We start from the raw sequence: 15,708 nt of genomic DNA, 5'->3' as shown, positions 1-15,708 counted from the left end.
TCATGACAAGAATGTTGGGGGTATTTACACAACCGCGTGGTAAGCATGTTGGCTATCTGCCAATTCAGATTAGCAGGATCATTGGAGGGTTTCTTGCTTAAATACGAGAGAGATGATGTCAGTTTATTTTTGTTGACTGAAAATGGCCATACAGCATTTTAATTTTTGGATATTAAATACTGTAGTTCTAAATCCAGAAAGGGTAGCAATAAAACAAGAACGATGCGTATTCAAATGGGTCGCTTAAGACAATTTTCACGTTAGGAGAGGCGCTTATTCAAGAGGGGTGCTTATTCAAACTGGGCACTTATTGGAGCGAGTACGGTACAGTAATTATTAGATTCAACGAAAATTTGCTGTAAAATGCATTAAGAATGTAATATTTGCATTACTTACATTTTATGTATTTGTTTGTAATTTCAGGAAGCTTGTTTGAGGTGGTTGCTGGCCTATATGCAGAATGAGGATATACCGATAGATGTGTTGGACAACAAAGGCAACACACCGGCACACCTTGCCGCCAAGTATGGACATCTCTACTGCATCCAGGTCAGTCACCTGATCCATTAACTATTCTTGGGTTTTATATTGGTTATCGTCAATCAGGACGTAGCGTTATCATAGCCCTGATTCTTTTTTTGAGACTCGGTTCGATTGAATATGTTACTAATCTGCTTGATTAGTGATTGATCTCCAGGGGACAGGCTTGTTTTCACAGTCATTTTCATCAGCGATCATTTTCAATTTAGTAAGACGTCAGTCATTTGTTTCACGTGGACAGCTGTCTTAGCTCTAGCCCCTAGTGAAAGCTGAGGGTCAGGAAGTAGGCCATCTCCTTAGATCTCTTCCTGTATCCGACATTGAGGATGCTAATCATGGCAAATAGTGTTTTCATTAATGACAGTCACTTGCGCAGTGCCGAAGACAACTACTAAACTAGTTAGATTTAGTTTTTTTTGTTGAGAATTGTAATGATGTTCAGGTGTACGGTATTCCTGTGCCTTTTTTTTTTCCTGATGGTTTAAGCTTTGCCAGCATAGTCTGGGTTTTATTAGGCTTATAAAGATATTCATCATGCGCGAAACCCCATAAATTGAATTTACGAACAATAATCCAAGATGCGCATGTTCAATGCAAAATGCGCAACAAATTGCAGGATTGAAACTTTGCATAGATCCGATTGTTTATAATTCTTGAAGGAACTCTTTAGTAGATAAGGAGCATTCAGCTACATCAAGGCTTACGAAGTTTGAAAACCAAATTTGGCAAATATGATTAGACACGACAGCCCACTCACCTGTTCTGTCCCCATAGGAGAAGAGCTCCGATGCTAAATAGATGATGTGCCTGGCGTGTAGCCATTGTATTAGCATCACTTGCGGGGATATCATGATTCTAACGTTTTCATACTTTTTGTTAACATATATTTATTGTTTCATACTGAATGTATGAATAATTCTTAATAGCATAATGTCTGAAAATTTTTTTCTGAATGGTGTTGACAGAAAAATATCCTGTTGGGATTTTGCGATTCTATCTCAGTAACTTAAAACAGTTTCCTCTAAGAGAAAAACTAAGTATGAATGTCTGTTGCCTGGCGATGATTCGGGCAAATTTGTGTAAATTTGAACTTTGAAATTTGGGCAAACTAATAAAAAATACCCTATGCATGCCAAAGTTTTGGACAGAAGCGTACCCATTTCTTGATAATCCTTCCCACAAACTATTTTTAGAGACTGGACATGATTGTTTGCACAAAATTTATAGTTTGGCGCGATTTTTAGTTGATTTTTATGAAGTTGATTCATAATTTGGTTTTTTTTTTCTAAGTCATGAAATCGATAAATATGTTCAAGTTATGTGATAAATAAAAAATTTGGCCCCTTTGTTTTTAAAATTTGAAAGTGGTAGTATGCAGCCCAGCCATGTTTTCAATCAGTGGTTCGAGTTTGAACTCACTGACCACTTGTTTGTTTCCTTTTGTCTCCTTGGGCAAGGCATTTTGTCCTTCCATTTAAGAGAGTGGGTTGAAAACTTTTAGTTGGTTCAAGAAATTGTCTACAGATCAGCTCTAAAGACTATAGATTAATTTAAACCTAGGGCTAAATTTACCTTTGTCAAATGAGTTTTATGTAATCTAATTGCTTTCTTTTTCACTCTAGCTGTTTTTCACTGCATATTCATTATCTTTGGACTCCATTTGAAATATAATAAAACCACAGAGGAGTGGGTTTTCATGACTTAATCTCTGCTATTCTTAATTTTTAATTTAATTTTTATTTTTTTTGGAGTTTTTTTTATTTTTTTATTTTTTTCAAATTGTCAATCTTTTGTATTGTGTCTGGTTTAGGTTTTAAAATGATTTTTTCTGTTATATCTTTTACCAATTTTAAATGTACAATCGTCCTTTTTGTTTGATTCGTTGCTTGAGTAGTAAATGCGAAGCATGTAATGACATGATGCCTAATATATGTGTTCATCTTTTTGTTTCCGTCTTTGGTGAAAACTAAATTCCCATGTTTCTTCAGTCCTTTATTGTAATTTTTTTTTCTTTTACTCTCTCTCTTTTGATTACAAATGTGACTGCTCTGTCTCTAGGGGGCCACTATCTTGGTCACTGTCCCCGAGTACCCATTCGTCTGTGGCAGGGCAAATGTGTAACCTGCTACAGTACTTTGTTCGCGCCACCTAGGTAGAGGTCGGATTACGCCTGGGCAGTGACGGATGGTTGACCCTTTGAGACCCTGCGTTGTTTACCATTATACATTGTAATTTCACAATTCTTGAATAAAAAACCTTTAACTATTAACTTACAATGAAATGATAAAATAAATAATGATTAATTTGTAATTGTTAAGCGCATAGAGTTTTAAATATGCGCTATATAAATATGCAACAATAATAATAATAATAAGATTGACGTAAAAATGACTGACTCGTGCAACATTTTATTTGCGTGAGAGCTTTTTTGCATAGAAAAGCCATTGAGTTTCTAATCTTTACACGCTGATACTGTAGGGAGCTGTTTCTGCAAACACTTCGGCTGTCTTTGACTGACATTGTGACATCAGTTGTTATGCAGTTTCACTGCTGAAACATAGTTGTTGTTAGACACCCAAGCTTGATAGAATTTTCTAAGGTCATATCAATTGACATTTTTATAAAGACAGTGTTGATGCAACAAGGACATAATTTGAAACATTTGTATTTTGTTCACTTATTTTGTATTTCTCCGTACAATAGTATATCAGTTATGCACTAATTGCACTTCATCAAAATTGAGTACACAGATCGTTGCATTGTAGATATAAAAAAAGAATAATAGGCATAATATATGATTATATTTGGAGAAAACCCAAATAAATGCAGAGCTGATGCGAATTTGGTTGTCCCAAAAATAATAAAAAATTCATACTGTATGCATTTTTGTACCTAATTACTAGTAATTATAGTCTAGCTCAGTAAAACAGATTTCCTAAACCTGGATTGATTTTTTTTTTTCTGAAATAGTAAAGAAATATTTATAAAAGCGTATATCCTTTCCTGTGATCCTCATTGCAAATATAACACAGCTGAAAGTTGGCTGTAATTATTAATATCCTGCAGATCACACTATTAGTGTAAATGAACAATTTTGGCATACTTCAAATCATCAAGGGAAAGGTGCCAGATTGTAGCGATAAGGTTTCATCATTTTTTAAAACTCATTTCATTTTATTGATAGACGTTAAAAAAGAAAGGTTGACAACTCAGTGTCATGACATTGTGTATTCTGTTGCTGTCGGAGGAAACGTTTGATATGGTTTATTGATCTTTAAAATGCTTATCACTACTTTCATGTTTTTAAGAAAAAATGCTCGTTAATTTTAACATGTTTATATCTTTTGATAAATACTTTAAATTTAATTTAGTTTATTTTTCCTCAATATAAAATGGAAAGAGTACTCAGAACACCATTAAATTAGACCAACATAAACAGTGATGAGAAGGGTTACCTTTAAAGCTAACCCAAATGACTGTCAATGTAAGTCTCCAGCAATAAAAATCTTTTAATGGAATGTTTTCTTAATATACCTTACTTTACATACAATTTGTGGTAAAAATAATCTATTTTTGGAAATTTCAAACTCTATTCAATTTTTTAAGTAATAAATGGATAAAAAACTGCCAATTTTTAAATGCACTACGTGTCAAAATTCACTAGTCAGGGATTAAATGCAAATTTTAACTTATTTATCATAAATTTAGGAAGTTGTAAGGTTTCAATGAGTCATTGAAATGATTTTTTGATGTTGCTAAACAAATGCTTATATAGTTGATTGAGTCAGTTGCAATTTCTTATATTTCCAATTTTTTTTAAAGACATATTTCTGTTCAAATATTTTATCTCATTTCTATCCATCTGACTTCCCTTTATTTATCAGGGGCAGATCCAGTAGGGAGAGGGGGCATGGAGGGAATGTACCCCCATCCCCCCTGTTTTACTACTAAATTTTAAAAAATTCAATGCAAATCAATGTTATGTGCTACTCACTTACCTATTCTGAAACCGTTGTGCCCTTCTGTTTGAAAAATTCTGGATCTGCCCCTGTTTATACATCACATGTTTTGAAATATAAATGATTATACCATAGAGTATCGCTTTAATAATTCAATCAATTCCTTTAATTATTTGCTCTTACTCACATCTCGCATATAAATAGACAGGCTTTTCAACATACAAGTAAGAAATTGATATGGAAAATATTGGTAATATAGGCCAATAAGTAAAAGTAAAAAGAAATTTCAACAAATATTTAAAAAGTGAATAAAATAAATAAAACTGATTTTCTCAAAATCTATTGTGTATTTCTGTTCAGGGAGAACCTTTTTAATAAGTCTTGCAAATGTATTTTTGTGAATACATTTTATGAAATGCACTTATAAAAAGTATATCTAATTTCCATTGATTTTTTTCCCCACTTTTTTTAGACCCTAGTTGAGTTCAATCAAGATATAACTTTACTGAACAAGAAACAACAAACGCCATGTTCCTTAGCTCTCAAGCACGGATACTCAACATGTGCCCAGTTTTTGGTCGTCGTTGAAGCCTGTTCCATGTTGTCTGATCAAGTGATTCGCCTTCAGAGAGAACTGCGAGAGTATGACATTTCTATTAGACTTGTTTTTCCAAATTTATAAAGTCATACAATTTTAACAAAGGAACAGGAACAGAAATTTTACTTCATTCATTAATTAAATGTAATTAAGATAATGAATAATACCACCAGTAGCCATCAATGTAACATGAGAGCTCAAAATATATTGTTATTATTACATAATTTCTTAAATTCTAAGATGTTTTTCTTTTTAGGACTGAACAAGAGAACACTGTGCTCAAGTCAAGGCTAGAAGATGTAAGAATGATTAACATACCTTAATTTCAATCAATCTTTATTTCACATCAAAATCACAAAATACAAAGTATAAAAAAGAAAACAGAAGATGGAGCAAGTACAACAAAAGCAAAAGCCTGAAAAATATTCAAAAATATACATATATGTAATTCACATAAACTCTTCACAATATATTAAAACTCATGAACACCTACCCATCCTATAATACACATACATGAAAATAATAATCCTTGGAGATGGAAGATAAAGCTTGGTTTACATATAATCGCTACACACTCTCGCCAACAACTTCCGGTGATGCTGATTGGTCGGTTGAATCAGGAAGCCTCTTCGGATTGCATCAAGGACTGCAACACATTACAAAGATTGTACTGAAAACACTTTAGTGACAGTGTAGCGATTTTAAGGAAACCAGGCTATCGCCACACTAGTGTCCTGTACATAAATAAACATGGTGAACAGTTCATTATGATTGGATGTTATTGTACAAGCTTAGCTAAACACAGTATGTCTTTAAATGATGTCCCCTTCGACCGCTACATCATAATATGTGCCAAACGTTAAATGGCGCCACCTAGGCTACGCCATCCTCTGTGCCAAAAGTTGAATGTGTCCTCAATTGCTTCATTCTATGTAATAAATAACATGGGCTCAAAAAGTCACTGAAAAAAAACTAAATGTGATTACATTTTTCGATAAATTTGGCAGAGGTATATCATACTTTTTGTGTCAGTGCTATTACGCGCTATCAATTTTAGCCAATAAATTTATTTGATGTTTTGATTGAGCTATATGATGGTCATATCAATCATATATGTCAACAGTTATTATCAAATAAAATGACAGGCATCTGGTTTCAATGAAAAACTATATGACTAAATTGCAGACACTTGCCTCATAATATTTGTTACATTGTTTAGGTGCTTTATCAGGGAGGTTTATTTTTGGATGATAGAGAACTCTGCTACACATTACACTCTTGCTTGTAGCATGCAAGTATAAAGATTTTGCTAAGTCAAAATCTCAAAATTCTGAAACCGCCTTCCAACTAGTTGATCTAACTCACAGTATAAATATTAATATCTTTTTGGAAGTGATTGAGTTCACTTTTGACAATCCTGACAATCCTTTTTTAGCAGTAGCAAATTTAGGAATGTGAAATAGAGTGGGCCCTGGGAAGGACTTTCATAAATGGCGGGTCTAGACCACTTCGGCATCACCATGGTTGGGCTGAGGTAAGACAATTTATAATTTTGCCAACAGATGACCGGAAATGGCACTCTCAGACCTAAATTTGAATATTTTCTCCATTAAAAAAAATAATTGGCTGTTTAGTATGTTTCTTCTTGTGAATAATGTGCTAAAAATCAGATTGATATTTCAATCGTAAACATTTTTGTTTCATTTTCCAGGCTGTGGCATGCACTGATGGTTTGATCCAGATGCAGAAGACGGATCTAATGAAGAAGGTTGAGGAGGTACGAGCAGAGTACCAGAGCCTCACCAGTATGCTTATCAAAAAGCTAGACATGATGCATTTGCAGAGTAAAGACAAACCATCCATCAACTGCAGGTACTACTACAGAGTTGATAATGATATGAAGACAATATTAAGGACAGGGGTTGGAAGTTGGAAGATCCACATCCAGGAGATTTGTTTAAATGAGCTTTCTAAACACACCTAATTATATTTTTTGCTGTGGATGATGAAACCCATTTACACTGATTTCCAGGAGATAATTGATAAAACAGTAGTAAAACATGCAAATATTGTGAATTTGCAGTAGATGGGTTATTTTCCCAGAGATTTAATAATAATAATATTAATAATTCTTTATTTATCTTTATTCAAATTAAAAATCGGAAATTTGGGCTGGCCCCTGGGGATCCGTGTTAGCCTTAGTACAGCGCCACCTATCTTAGCATTTAAGTAACGGACACATACGGATACAAACATTGCCCTTAACCCATCTAACTCTCAATGTGAGGGTTATTTGGGTTTGTCATTAGACTCCAATTAAAATCCGATGCTGGCCAGGTTTGAACTGGGGTCTTCAACGCAAGAAGTAGGAACGATACCTCTCAGCCTACCACTCACTTGAGGTTGCTCCTGGTAGACTCTTGTGACTTAAGGGAGACTTGGGACACCTGTTATCAAGATGATGATATTATGATGGGACGATTGTCAGAATGATGAGGGAGATGATGAGCAGTGGCGGATTAAATAGGGCCCAGCCGTCCTGCACCCCCCCTTCCCCATCCAAGAGAATAGAAAATTCTACTCAAATTTCGGCCATCTAGAGGTGCAAAAATCATAAATTTCCTTACCTCAGCCCTAACCATGGTGGGGATGAGGTTGTAGACCGTCTATCTGTGGAAGTCCCTTTCTGGGCCCCCTCCATTTCATATTCCTGGACTGCCACTGATGAGGAATATATGATAATGTTTATTTATATAGCGCCTTTTCCTCACAGTTTACAAAGCTTGATGGAGATAATAGTGATATTATTAATGATGAAGATGATAGAGAAGAAGATGATGGTGATCATGGTATTGATGAAGATGATGGGGATGATAATGATGATGATAATGATGAAGATGATGTTAAAAATGATGATAGCTATGTAGATGGTGATACTCTTTTAGCAAATGTGATGATGTTGATAGGAATGGTGATGACGATGGTGGTGACAGTGGAGGCAGCTGTGGCCATCAACGATAACATTTATAATGTAGTGATTCTTCCACTTAATGTGTCCACAGAAACCTTTGACGTTTACAGATATGACTGTAAGGGCAGGCCCTAGAAAGGACCCACTCTGGCATGATGATAATGGTATACCTTGTGGTTGTGGTAGAATTGGCGTTATCCAGGGCCGTGACGAGGACGCTTCTACCATGACCTCCACTGTCACCATTGTAGTGGTTTACCGATAATGATAAATCAATATAATGCCAAAAACAATGCTTGCATCTCAAGATCATACCTCTTCAGAAAAAATTTCATTTATGTAGTATTTTTATGAAAACCTACATAACATTGATTTCCTATATATTTAATTATTTATAATATAATTTAAAGATATTACTTAGGAAGTGAAGATAGCAAAATATGTTAGTATTCAAGTGCAACTATCATTAGTTGCTTTATGTCTATTAATAATATTCATATAAATCTGTAACATATTAATATGCATTAGCTTGGGCTCAGAAATAGAAACTTTATTCTAGATACAATCTATCGTTTCATTAAGTAATAGGATTGATTTTAGAATTATGACTCGTAGAAAGTACGATACTCGCACAAGGTCATTGTCATTATGACATCACATGTAATGTTTGAAGAGGAAGTATCATTGGTTCTGTTATTCAGCACAGTTCTTCAAAAGTATTTACCAGGTGTCACAACTACCCATTACAGGAAATTCTTCAAATAACACATTCCACAAATACTTACCCAATACACAGGTGGACACGAGAAATTCCAAGTTATCTAAATTACAACCACACTTTCAATTTCCTTTCCAATATCCACCTGGGATCTTTGACATATCCACAAATGTCTCAATGGAGTTTTAAGATGGTTTTTTTTTAACGATATTTTGAAACTTTATACGGCAATCAAACATAAAGAACCAGTATTTTATTTTTTATTACATTAATGATTTCATGCTTACATCGCAGTGCCCAAGCAAAAGAGAAAGCAGATAAACTGAGCGATGCATGTGATTGCTTATTGAGTGAGGGCAGTAGTCGTCATAGTCCAGAAGGGAGTGAGTTGCAAAAGATTGAGAGCACTATACAACGGATTCAACAACCGTATCAGAGACCGATTGTGTCTTTCGAACAACTACAACCAATGAACTTGTTAAGGTAAATACATTAACGTTCATTTCAAGTTTCACTTGAGTTATTGCCGTATAGATGCTTGCTTTTTTGCACATGGGATACTTATATCAACAAGACAAATTGATGTGACAGGTGACAAGAAACTATACAGAAATTGAATATCAGAAATAACAAAGAAGCATTTGCACTGAAGTGACATATGGTAGTACTGTATGTCAGAATGACAAATGACGCAATCTTTTTTTACTTAAAATGTTTCTGCTGTTGTTGCGGCACTTTGAAGTATTAAGTGGAGGTTAACTAACCTTCTCTGTGTTGGGAAAAGTGACACATATTTGTTTGTTTTTTTTTTTTAAACTAAGTAGTAAAAAGTTGTATAATCGCTTGAAATATTGAGCAGTTCGTAGCCTTAGCTTGTGCATTGGTGGCCTAATTAAGATAATATTGAATTCTAGATCTCAGACTAGAGTACTCATTAAGCTCAACATAGGCGGCAAAGTGCAATATCTAGGCTATCACAATTTAGCCTAAAAGTTGACCAACTTTAGGTTAATACTGCATGGGAATTTGCTTGCTTCATTAATGATTATTCTGTAGATCACTTGTCAACAGATTGTAAACACATATCGATTAGTCTGAAATTTGATTTGTAATTTGAAAATACAAAAATTATTGAATTGAGAGCACTTTGGTTTCTATTCTTGCCACAACATTTTTATATTGATACTTTGTATAATGTAGTATTATTATTCAATGCTAATGGCAAAAGTATTTCTTAACATACTTTTATGTAGTTTTTCCTTGATAGGTGATATATTTAGAATATTTTTTTGGTAAGAATTTCAAGTTAGAAAATGTGTTTATTTTATATATATATTTATTTATTAATATTGAGATATAAGAACTACAAATACAAAGCATTAGCACAAAGCTAAAATGCTTGCATAACATTACGTATTAAAAATAAAGAAGAATCAACAAAACAAATGAACAAAATGACAATATATAACTTTTTTTTTTGCAGAAATAAGTTGAAAGAAGTAAGCCTGCAAATATTGAAGGTCCAGTCTGCTAAGACTGATGAAGACAAAAAGGCGTGGGGTATGATACAGAGACATGACACCGACTCTCTGAGTAATAGCCAAACCTCTACACTAAGCTCACCTTTGATTAATCCTACACTCAATCAAGAATGTTGCGATTTAGGTCAACGACGTGCCAACTCAGATTCAGGTGTACCATGTCACTTGACCTGGAAATACCAATCACAAAATATTAAGGAACATGGGTTCGCAGCTGATAAATTTTATTCAGGATCATCACAAAAGATAGAATCTAAAACCGCATCTATAGTGAAGCCTGTTCATTCTCCGCAGTCAAGTGGAAGTTCAAATAGTTCACTTGGAGTCGGACCAAAAGTTACGAAGTCTGAAATGAGAGGTGAAAGGTTACGTACATATTTTGCCACAAAGTCAAAGAATGGAGATTGCAAACAATTTAATGGTGAAACAATTCCACTTGACTCTGATCATGATTCAATTTCTCACGAATTAGCTAGCAAATTAAATTACAATATAAATAAATGTACTCATAACGTTAATGTTAATCATGTCGTAGCCAGCCAACCACAGGACATTGACATTTCACCTGGCATTTCATCCGGCATTTCACCTGGCATTTCACCTGGCATATCACCTGGCATGTCACCCAGTATTTCAGTTTCATCATCCCTAAAGGAAATCTACAAAAAATCAAGGCCTGCACCAATAGTTGAGAAGATTGAGAATAGCACAGAAAATTTACATCGAATCTTTGCAAGACATCTGCCCGCCAACAAGTACATTGCTTTGAAACAAATGCCAGATTGCCTGCGCAGAGTTCAGGCTCCTAACAAACACAACAGAAAACTGATCAAGATTGATGTCGATGGCGAAACGACGCTGTCGACAGTTGTTGAGGAAAATCAAGCTCCTGCAAATTCAGACGCGAGTACAGGCACAAGGTCGTATGTTGTACCTTTGTTGAGGAACGGTCACAACGGTAATAATAACGCAAGATCAGGGATACTAACTCCTCCGGGAGAAATTAGAAAAGACCGTAAAAAAGCAAAGGATCGGCACATCACCTTTGCCATTGATGAGAAAACTTTATTTTCGGAACAAAATCAGTCAGATGGTCATAACCAATTTTTTGCAAAAAATGAATTCGAACAAAGAAATGCTGAAATGAAAGTGGCTCCTAATAGAAATGGTGAGAAACATGAAATTTTGAATATGCGAGCAGGGTCTGTCCAGGAATCGGGTTGCGACTTCCCTCCTCGTAAGATCAGATCAAATGGTCAACTATCGGAGGATAACCTGAGGATTGCCAACGGATCGGTAAGTGTACTATATTACTCATCTGTATAAACTATGGTACAATGAGTATGTGAAGAAGTATTTCTAGAGGAAATGAACTTATAGGGTGGAGTTGACACTAATTATAGAAATCCATGGCCATTTACAAATTTTAACTCGTAACAAAACTTTACCTGCTGATAATGTATAATCTGTTTCCTTCACTTAATCTAATTTTATCACCTGATGCGTTCTCAAAATATTTTCTTGCAAATTCTCGGAAAACCTTTGAAAACTTTGACAAAAATATTGTCAGTGAACTGAAATAAAAGCAAAGTTTATCATTGCTTTACCAATAAAAAGAAGTTGTACAATATATTGTTTATAATATTAAAAACAATCAAAAAACAGACAATAGCTGATGGTGATAATACCAAATAATTGAAGGAATATAAGGGTGATTATATACATCATCTATTAATTGGAAATAAATATAATTAATAATAATTAATAACCCATACAAAGTTAGTTATTTTCAAAAATATATAATTTTATCGGTGAAACATATTTACTCGACAAAGATACTATATAAAGTCAAATATATTTTTAATGGTTAAGCAGTGAGTGGTCCTATATAATTTTATAATATTTTATGCATATTTTATATTACAATATTATTTCCATTCGACAGACTGATGAAGTTGAAGAATTTGGGGACAGGCGTTCACATTGGAATGAGAGTATCTCGGATGAAACACAATCAAGAGCATGGTAAGCTAAACATTTCAGATATCTTTAAATATTTTATAGAAAAAAAATGTAGTAGTAGGAAGCGATTTGAGATGTATCTCAAGTGTTAAATTGAAAGCGAGTGTGACTCACTAAGTGAGTGTGATCCATTGATTGAGTGTGACTCACCGAGATAATTGAATTCGCACAGACCATGTAATTACACACACAATAGTGCATCTCACGTCTTAGCAATCTTTGATAGGTAAAAAGTGTTGGTAGCAATTATGATTGTCTTAACGGATTAGAGCATGTTTGTGCTGTGACATGTGAAACAATTGACAGTTTGTGAACTACAAGACTGAAAAGTTGAAGTGCATCCAACACTTGTAAGTTGATTAAGTTGTGGGGGTGGGGTAGGGGGAGCTGATTCTGAGAAGGTAATTAATTTGATAAAGTTAGTCATAGAAAAATGCTTCTTGAAGGCATTGTGTGGAGTTGTAGGTTGGTGGTTATGATGATACTTGCCAATCTCAAGGTCCTAAGTTCAAGTCTTGTCAATGTTTACAGGATTCTTTCTCACGACCTAAAAAACAACCCTAAGCCCCATGAGAGTTTATATAGAGCAATTTATGTGTACATTTTCTTTTTATGATCTTTGGCCCTTTTGCCTAAAATTGTTTTTTTTTTTAATAAAATAAATTAAAATTTTTATATACAAGTATGTAGCACCTATAATTACTCTATTTTATAATACAATAATATCTGGATTATTATTATTAATTAGTAATAATTTATTATAGGCTCACTACATAATGAGGCTATAAATCAGTACCAACATATTTCTTGCTTGTATATTTCTTGCTTGTAGCAGCATCTTGCTGATGAGAATTAACAAGTTTATGAAATATAAAATATTATAATGTGCTTTGCTTATTAATAATATTTTTTTATTTACAGGTATGATAGTTCAGATGAGGAGTTGGAGAGAAAATGTCAGGAAAAACATGAGAGCTACCTGTAGGACGACATCAATATTTTTATGTTTCATTTATTTGAACAAAAGAAATTATAATTACAAAACAGAAAGTGTTTTTTTCCAGGGCAGTGTAACACTTACAAGTCTATAGGATAGGATTGTATAACAAAATAATAATTATATTTCATGAAAGTTTGCATGGCAAGTATCAATAACAGAATCATAGAAGTTTCAATACACCATGTGTGAAAATAGGACTAGTCATCATTATCATGCTCCTGATGATAGTTAGAGCAATCTCACCAAAACGTTGAGACAACCAACAAGTGGAGTTGAATAGCTTAGTGGTTAAGATGCTTGCCTTCTGATCCCAAGGTCCTGGGTTCAACTCCTGTCACAGCAGACTTTTTCTCACGACTAAAATCAACTCCTCTCCCTATGCTTCATAAAAAGACTTAGTTTATAAAGCATCATTCTCATCCTGTAAGTGGTGAGTGTACTTGCCTTTGGATGTGAGGGAAATAAAAAAAAATTAAACATATTTTTACACATGGTGTACCGAAAGTTTTTATGATTTTGTTATAGAAATAATAATTCAAATTTATATATGCTAGACAGTGAGATTATAGATATTGGACAATTGAAAACAAACAGTTTTTGTGTTGCCTTTATTTGTTTCTCTTTGTGGAGTTTTTTTTTTTTATATATAAATATGAACTGATGATTTTTAGTTTTATAATATAATAATTAAAAATATACTGCTAATTATATCTAATATAAACTTGAAAATCCCCCAAAAAGTGAAGTGCTAATTGTGTATATTTTAATGAGTTATGACCTTCCAACTTAAGATTAGAATGAAAAAAAAAGCCCTTAATAGCTAATTATTGGATATCTAAAGTGTACCATTCCTATTGTTCATGCATATACCCATGAAGTTCTAAGGTTGGATGTATAACAATGCAAGTTATAAGATTTTTTATATGTTTTATAACAGCATTAATTAAAACCTAGTGCTCATTGATTTAGATTGTATATTACTTGTATTGTTTAATTATTTAATTTGTTTATTAATATTTCATTATTTATTGATTTATGTTCATTTCAAAATGTACTATTCCTGTTGTTTGTGTTTTGATATACTGTATAACAGTGTTTGGATATATAAAAATGCAAGTTATATGATTTTTATCTATGTTTTATAGCATTTATTGGAACCCATTTTTTATTGATTTAGATTGTATATGACTTGTATTGTTTACTGATTTTTATTGTTTATTAACTTTTTATTGTTTATTGATTTATATTTTTATTGATTATATTCATTTTAAAATTTATCAATATCAATTATTTGTTGATATATATACTGTTTTGATTAAAATGTATTATTGATATTTAGATATCAATAAAATTTGATAACCATGTCTCATTAGCATATGACCCTGAATGAGTAAACACCACTTTTGCTGTTTCAATGCCGATCAATTTGCTGTTTTACAGTGGAACTCTACCATGCACTTTATATAGAAGTACCGTAGTGGTCTTCCAGCTTTCCTTTAAGAAGATCCTAGCTTGTCTTCTTGCATTCTGTACACATACATACATATATTAAAGTACATCAAATTGTAAAAATTATTCCATGTAAATTGATATTGAATTAATTTAATATTTATCAGTACATCATGCATATAACTGTACCATAAATATTAATTTCCTACTTAATTGAATCATGAATATGTCAAAATAACAAATATTATTATGAATATCATTGTTTACTATCTTACTGTATCGGTAACTGTTCAACTTGTTGGTCGATAAATCATAAATGCAGGTATATCAAAAATACTGTTATTGATATTAATGTCTTTAATGTATCATGAATATTAATGTATTTAACATGTTGGTTAATGTATCATAAATATTATTAATATTAATGTCTTAAATGTTCATATTGGCCTATAATAAATATTAATGTTTTTTAAAATATTAATAGGCCCTATTTCATCATGTTTATCATCAATATTCATGTAGTTTAAATGTTGATATATCATAATATAAATGTTTTCAGGTTTAAATGTTAATAGCAAAATATGAATGTTGTATATATTGATAGGTTGAATATTAATTCGTAAATATCAGTGTACAATAATGTATATTATATTTCAATGTATCTGAAGTTGTTAATATTACAATTGTGTTTTAATGATATTACCCACATTTTAATATGCATATTGAGTTTTAAAAATATATTTATGTCTTTAATACTGATGTAGGCCTATTTTTAGTATTGCTAGGCCTATGCCTGTGAGATATAATATAGTATATTTTCTTCTGAATCTGTATGTAGGCAGTTTGGTCTTTCAACAAATTTTACAGTGCCAAATAACATAACTGGGTTTATAAGAATTAGACCCAAAGA

The 15,708-nt window shown here is 32.9% G+C and overlaps 1 protein-coding gene across 4 annotated transcripts in view; it reads left to right on the top strand.

The window, feature by feature from the left end:
* LOC117104249 overlaps positions 1-13,936 on the top strand; it is a 59,909-nt gene extending 45,973 nt beyond the window's left edge. For all 4 annotated transcript variants that reach the window (XM_033244963.1, XM_033244962.1, XM_033244961.1 and 1 more), the window contains 8 exons: positions 424-549; positions 4,972-5,141; positions 5,354-5,396; positions 6,809-6,969; positions 9,081-9,269; positions 10,270-11,623; positions 12,273-12,352; positions 13,271-13,936. In XM_033244963.1, coding sequence (XP_033100854.1) covers positions 424-549; positions 4,972-5,141; positions 5,354-5,396; positions 6,809-6,969; positions 9,081-9,269; positions 10,270-11,623; positions 12,273-12,352; positions 13,271-13,334 — 2,187 coding nt within the window. In that variant the 3' untranslated portion in view covers positions 13,335-13,936. The remainder of the gene's footprint in view (positions 1-423; positions 550-4,971; positions 5,142-5,353; positions 5,397-6,808; positions 6,970-9,080; positions 9,270-10,269; positions 11,624-12,272; positions 12,353-13,270) is intronic.
* The last annotated feature ends 1,772 nt before the right edge of the window (positions 13,937-15,708 follow it).

Source organism: Anneissia japonica, unplaced genomic scaffold, assembly GCF_011630105.1.
Source record: "Anneissia japonica isolate Jap-2015-1 unplaced genomic scaffold, ASM1163010v1 scaffold5280_len750649_cov202, whole genome shotgun sequence".
Lineage (NCBI taxonomy): Eukaryota > Metazoa > Echinodermata > Crinoidea > Comatulida > Comatulidae > Anneissia > Anneissia japonica.
The sequence above is the reverse complement of the archived record's forward strand: the minus strand, read 5'-3'. Positions and strand labels throughout refer to the sequence as shown.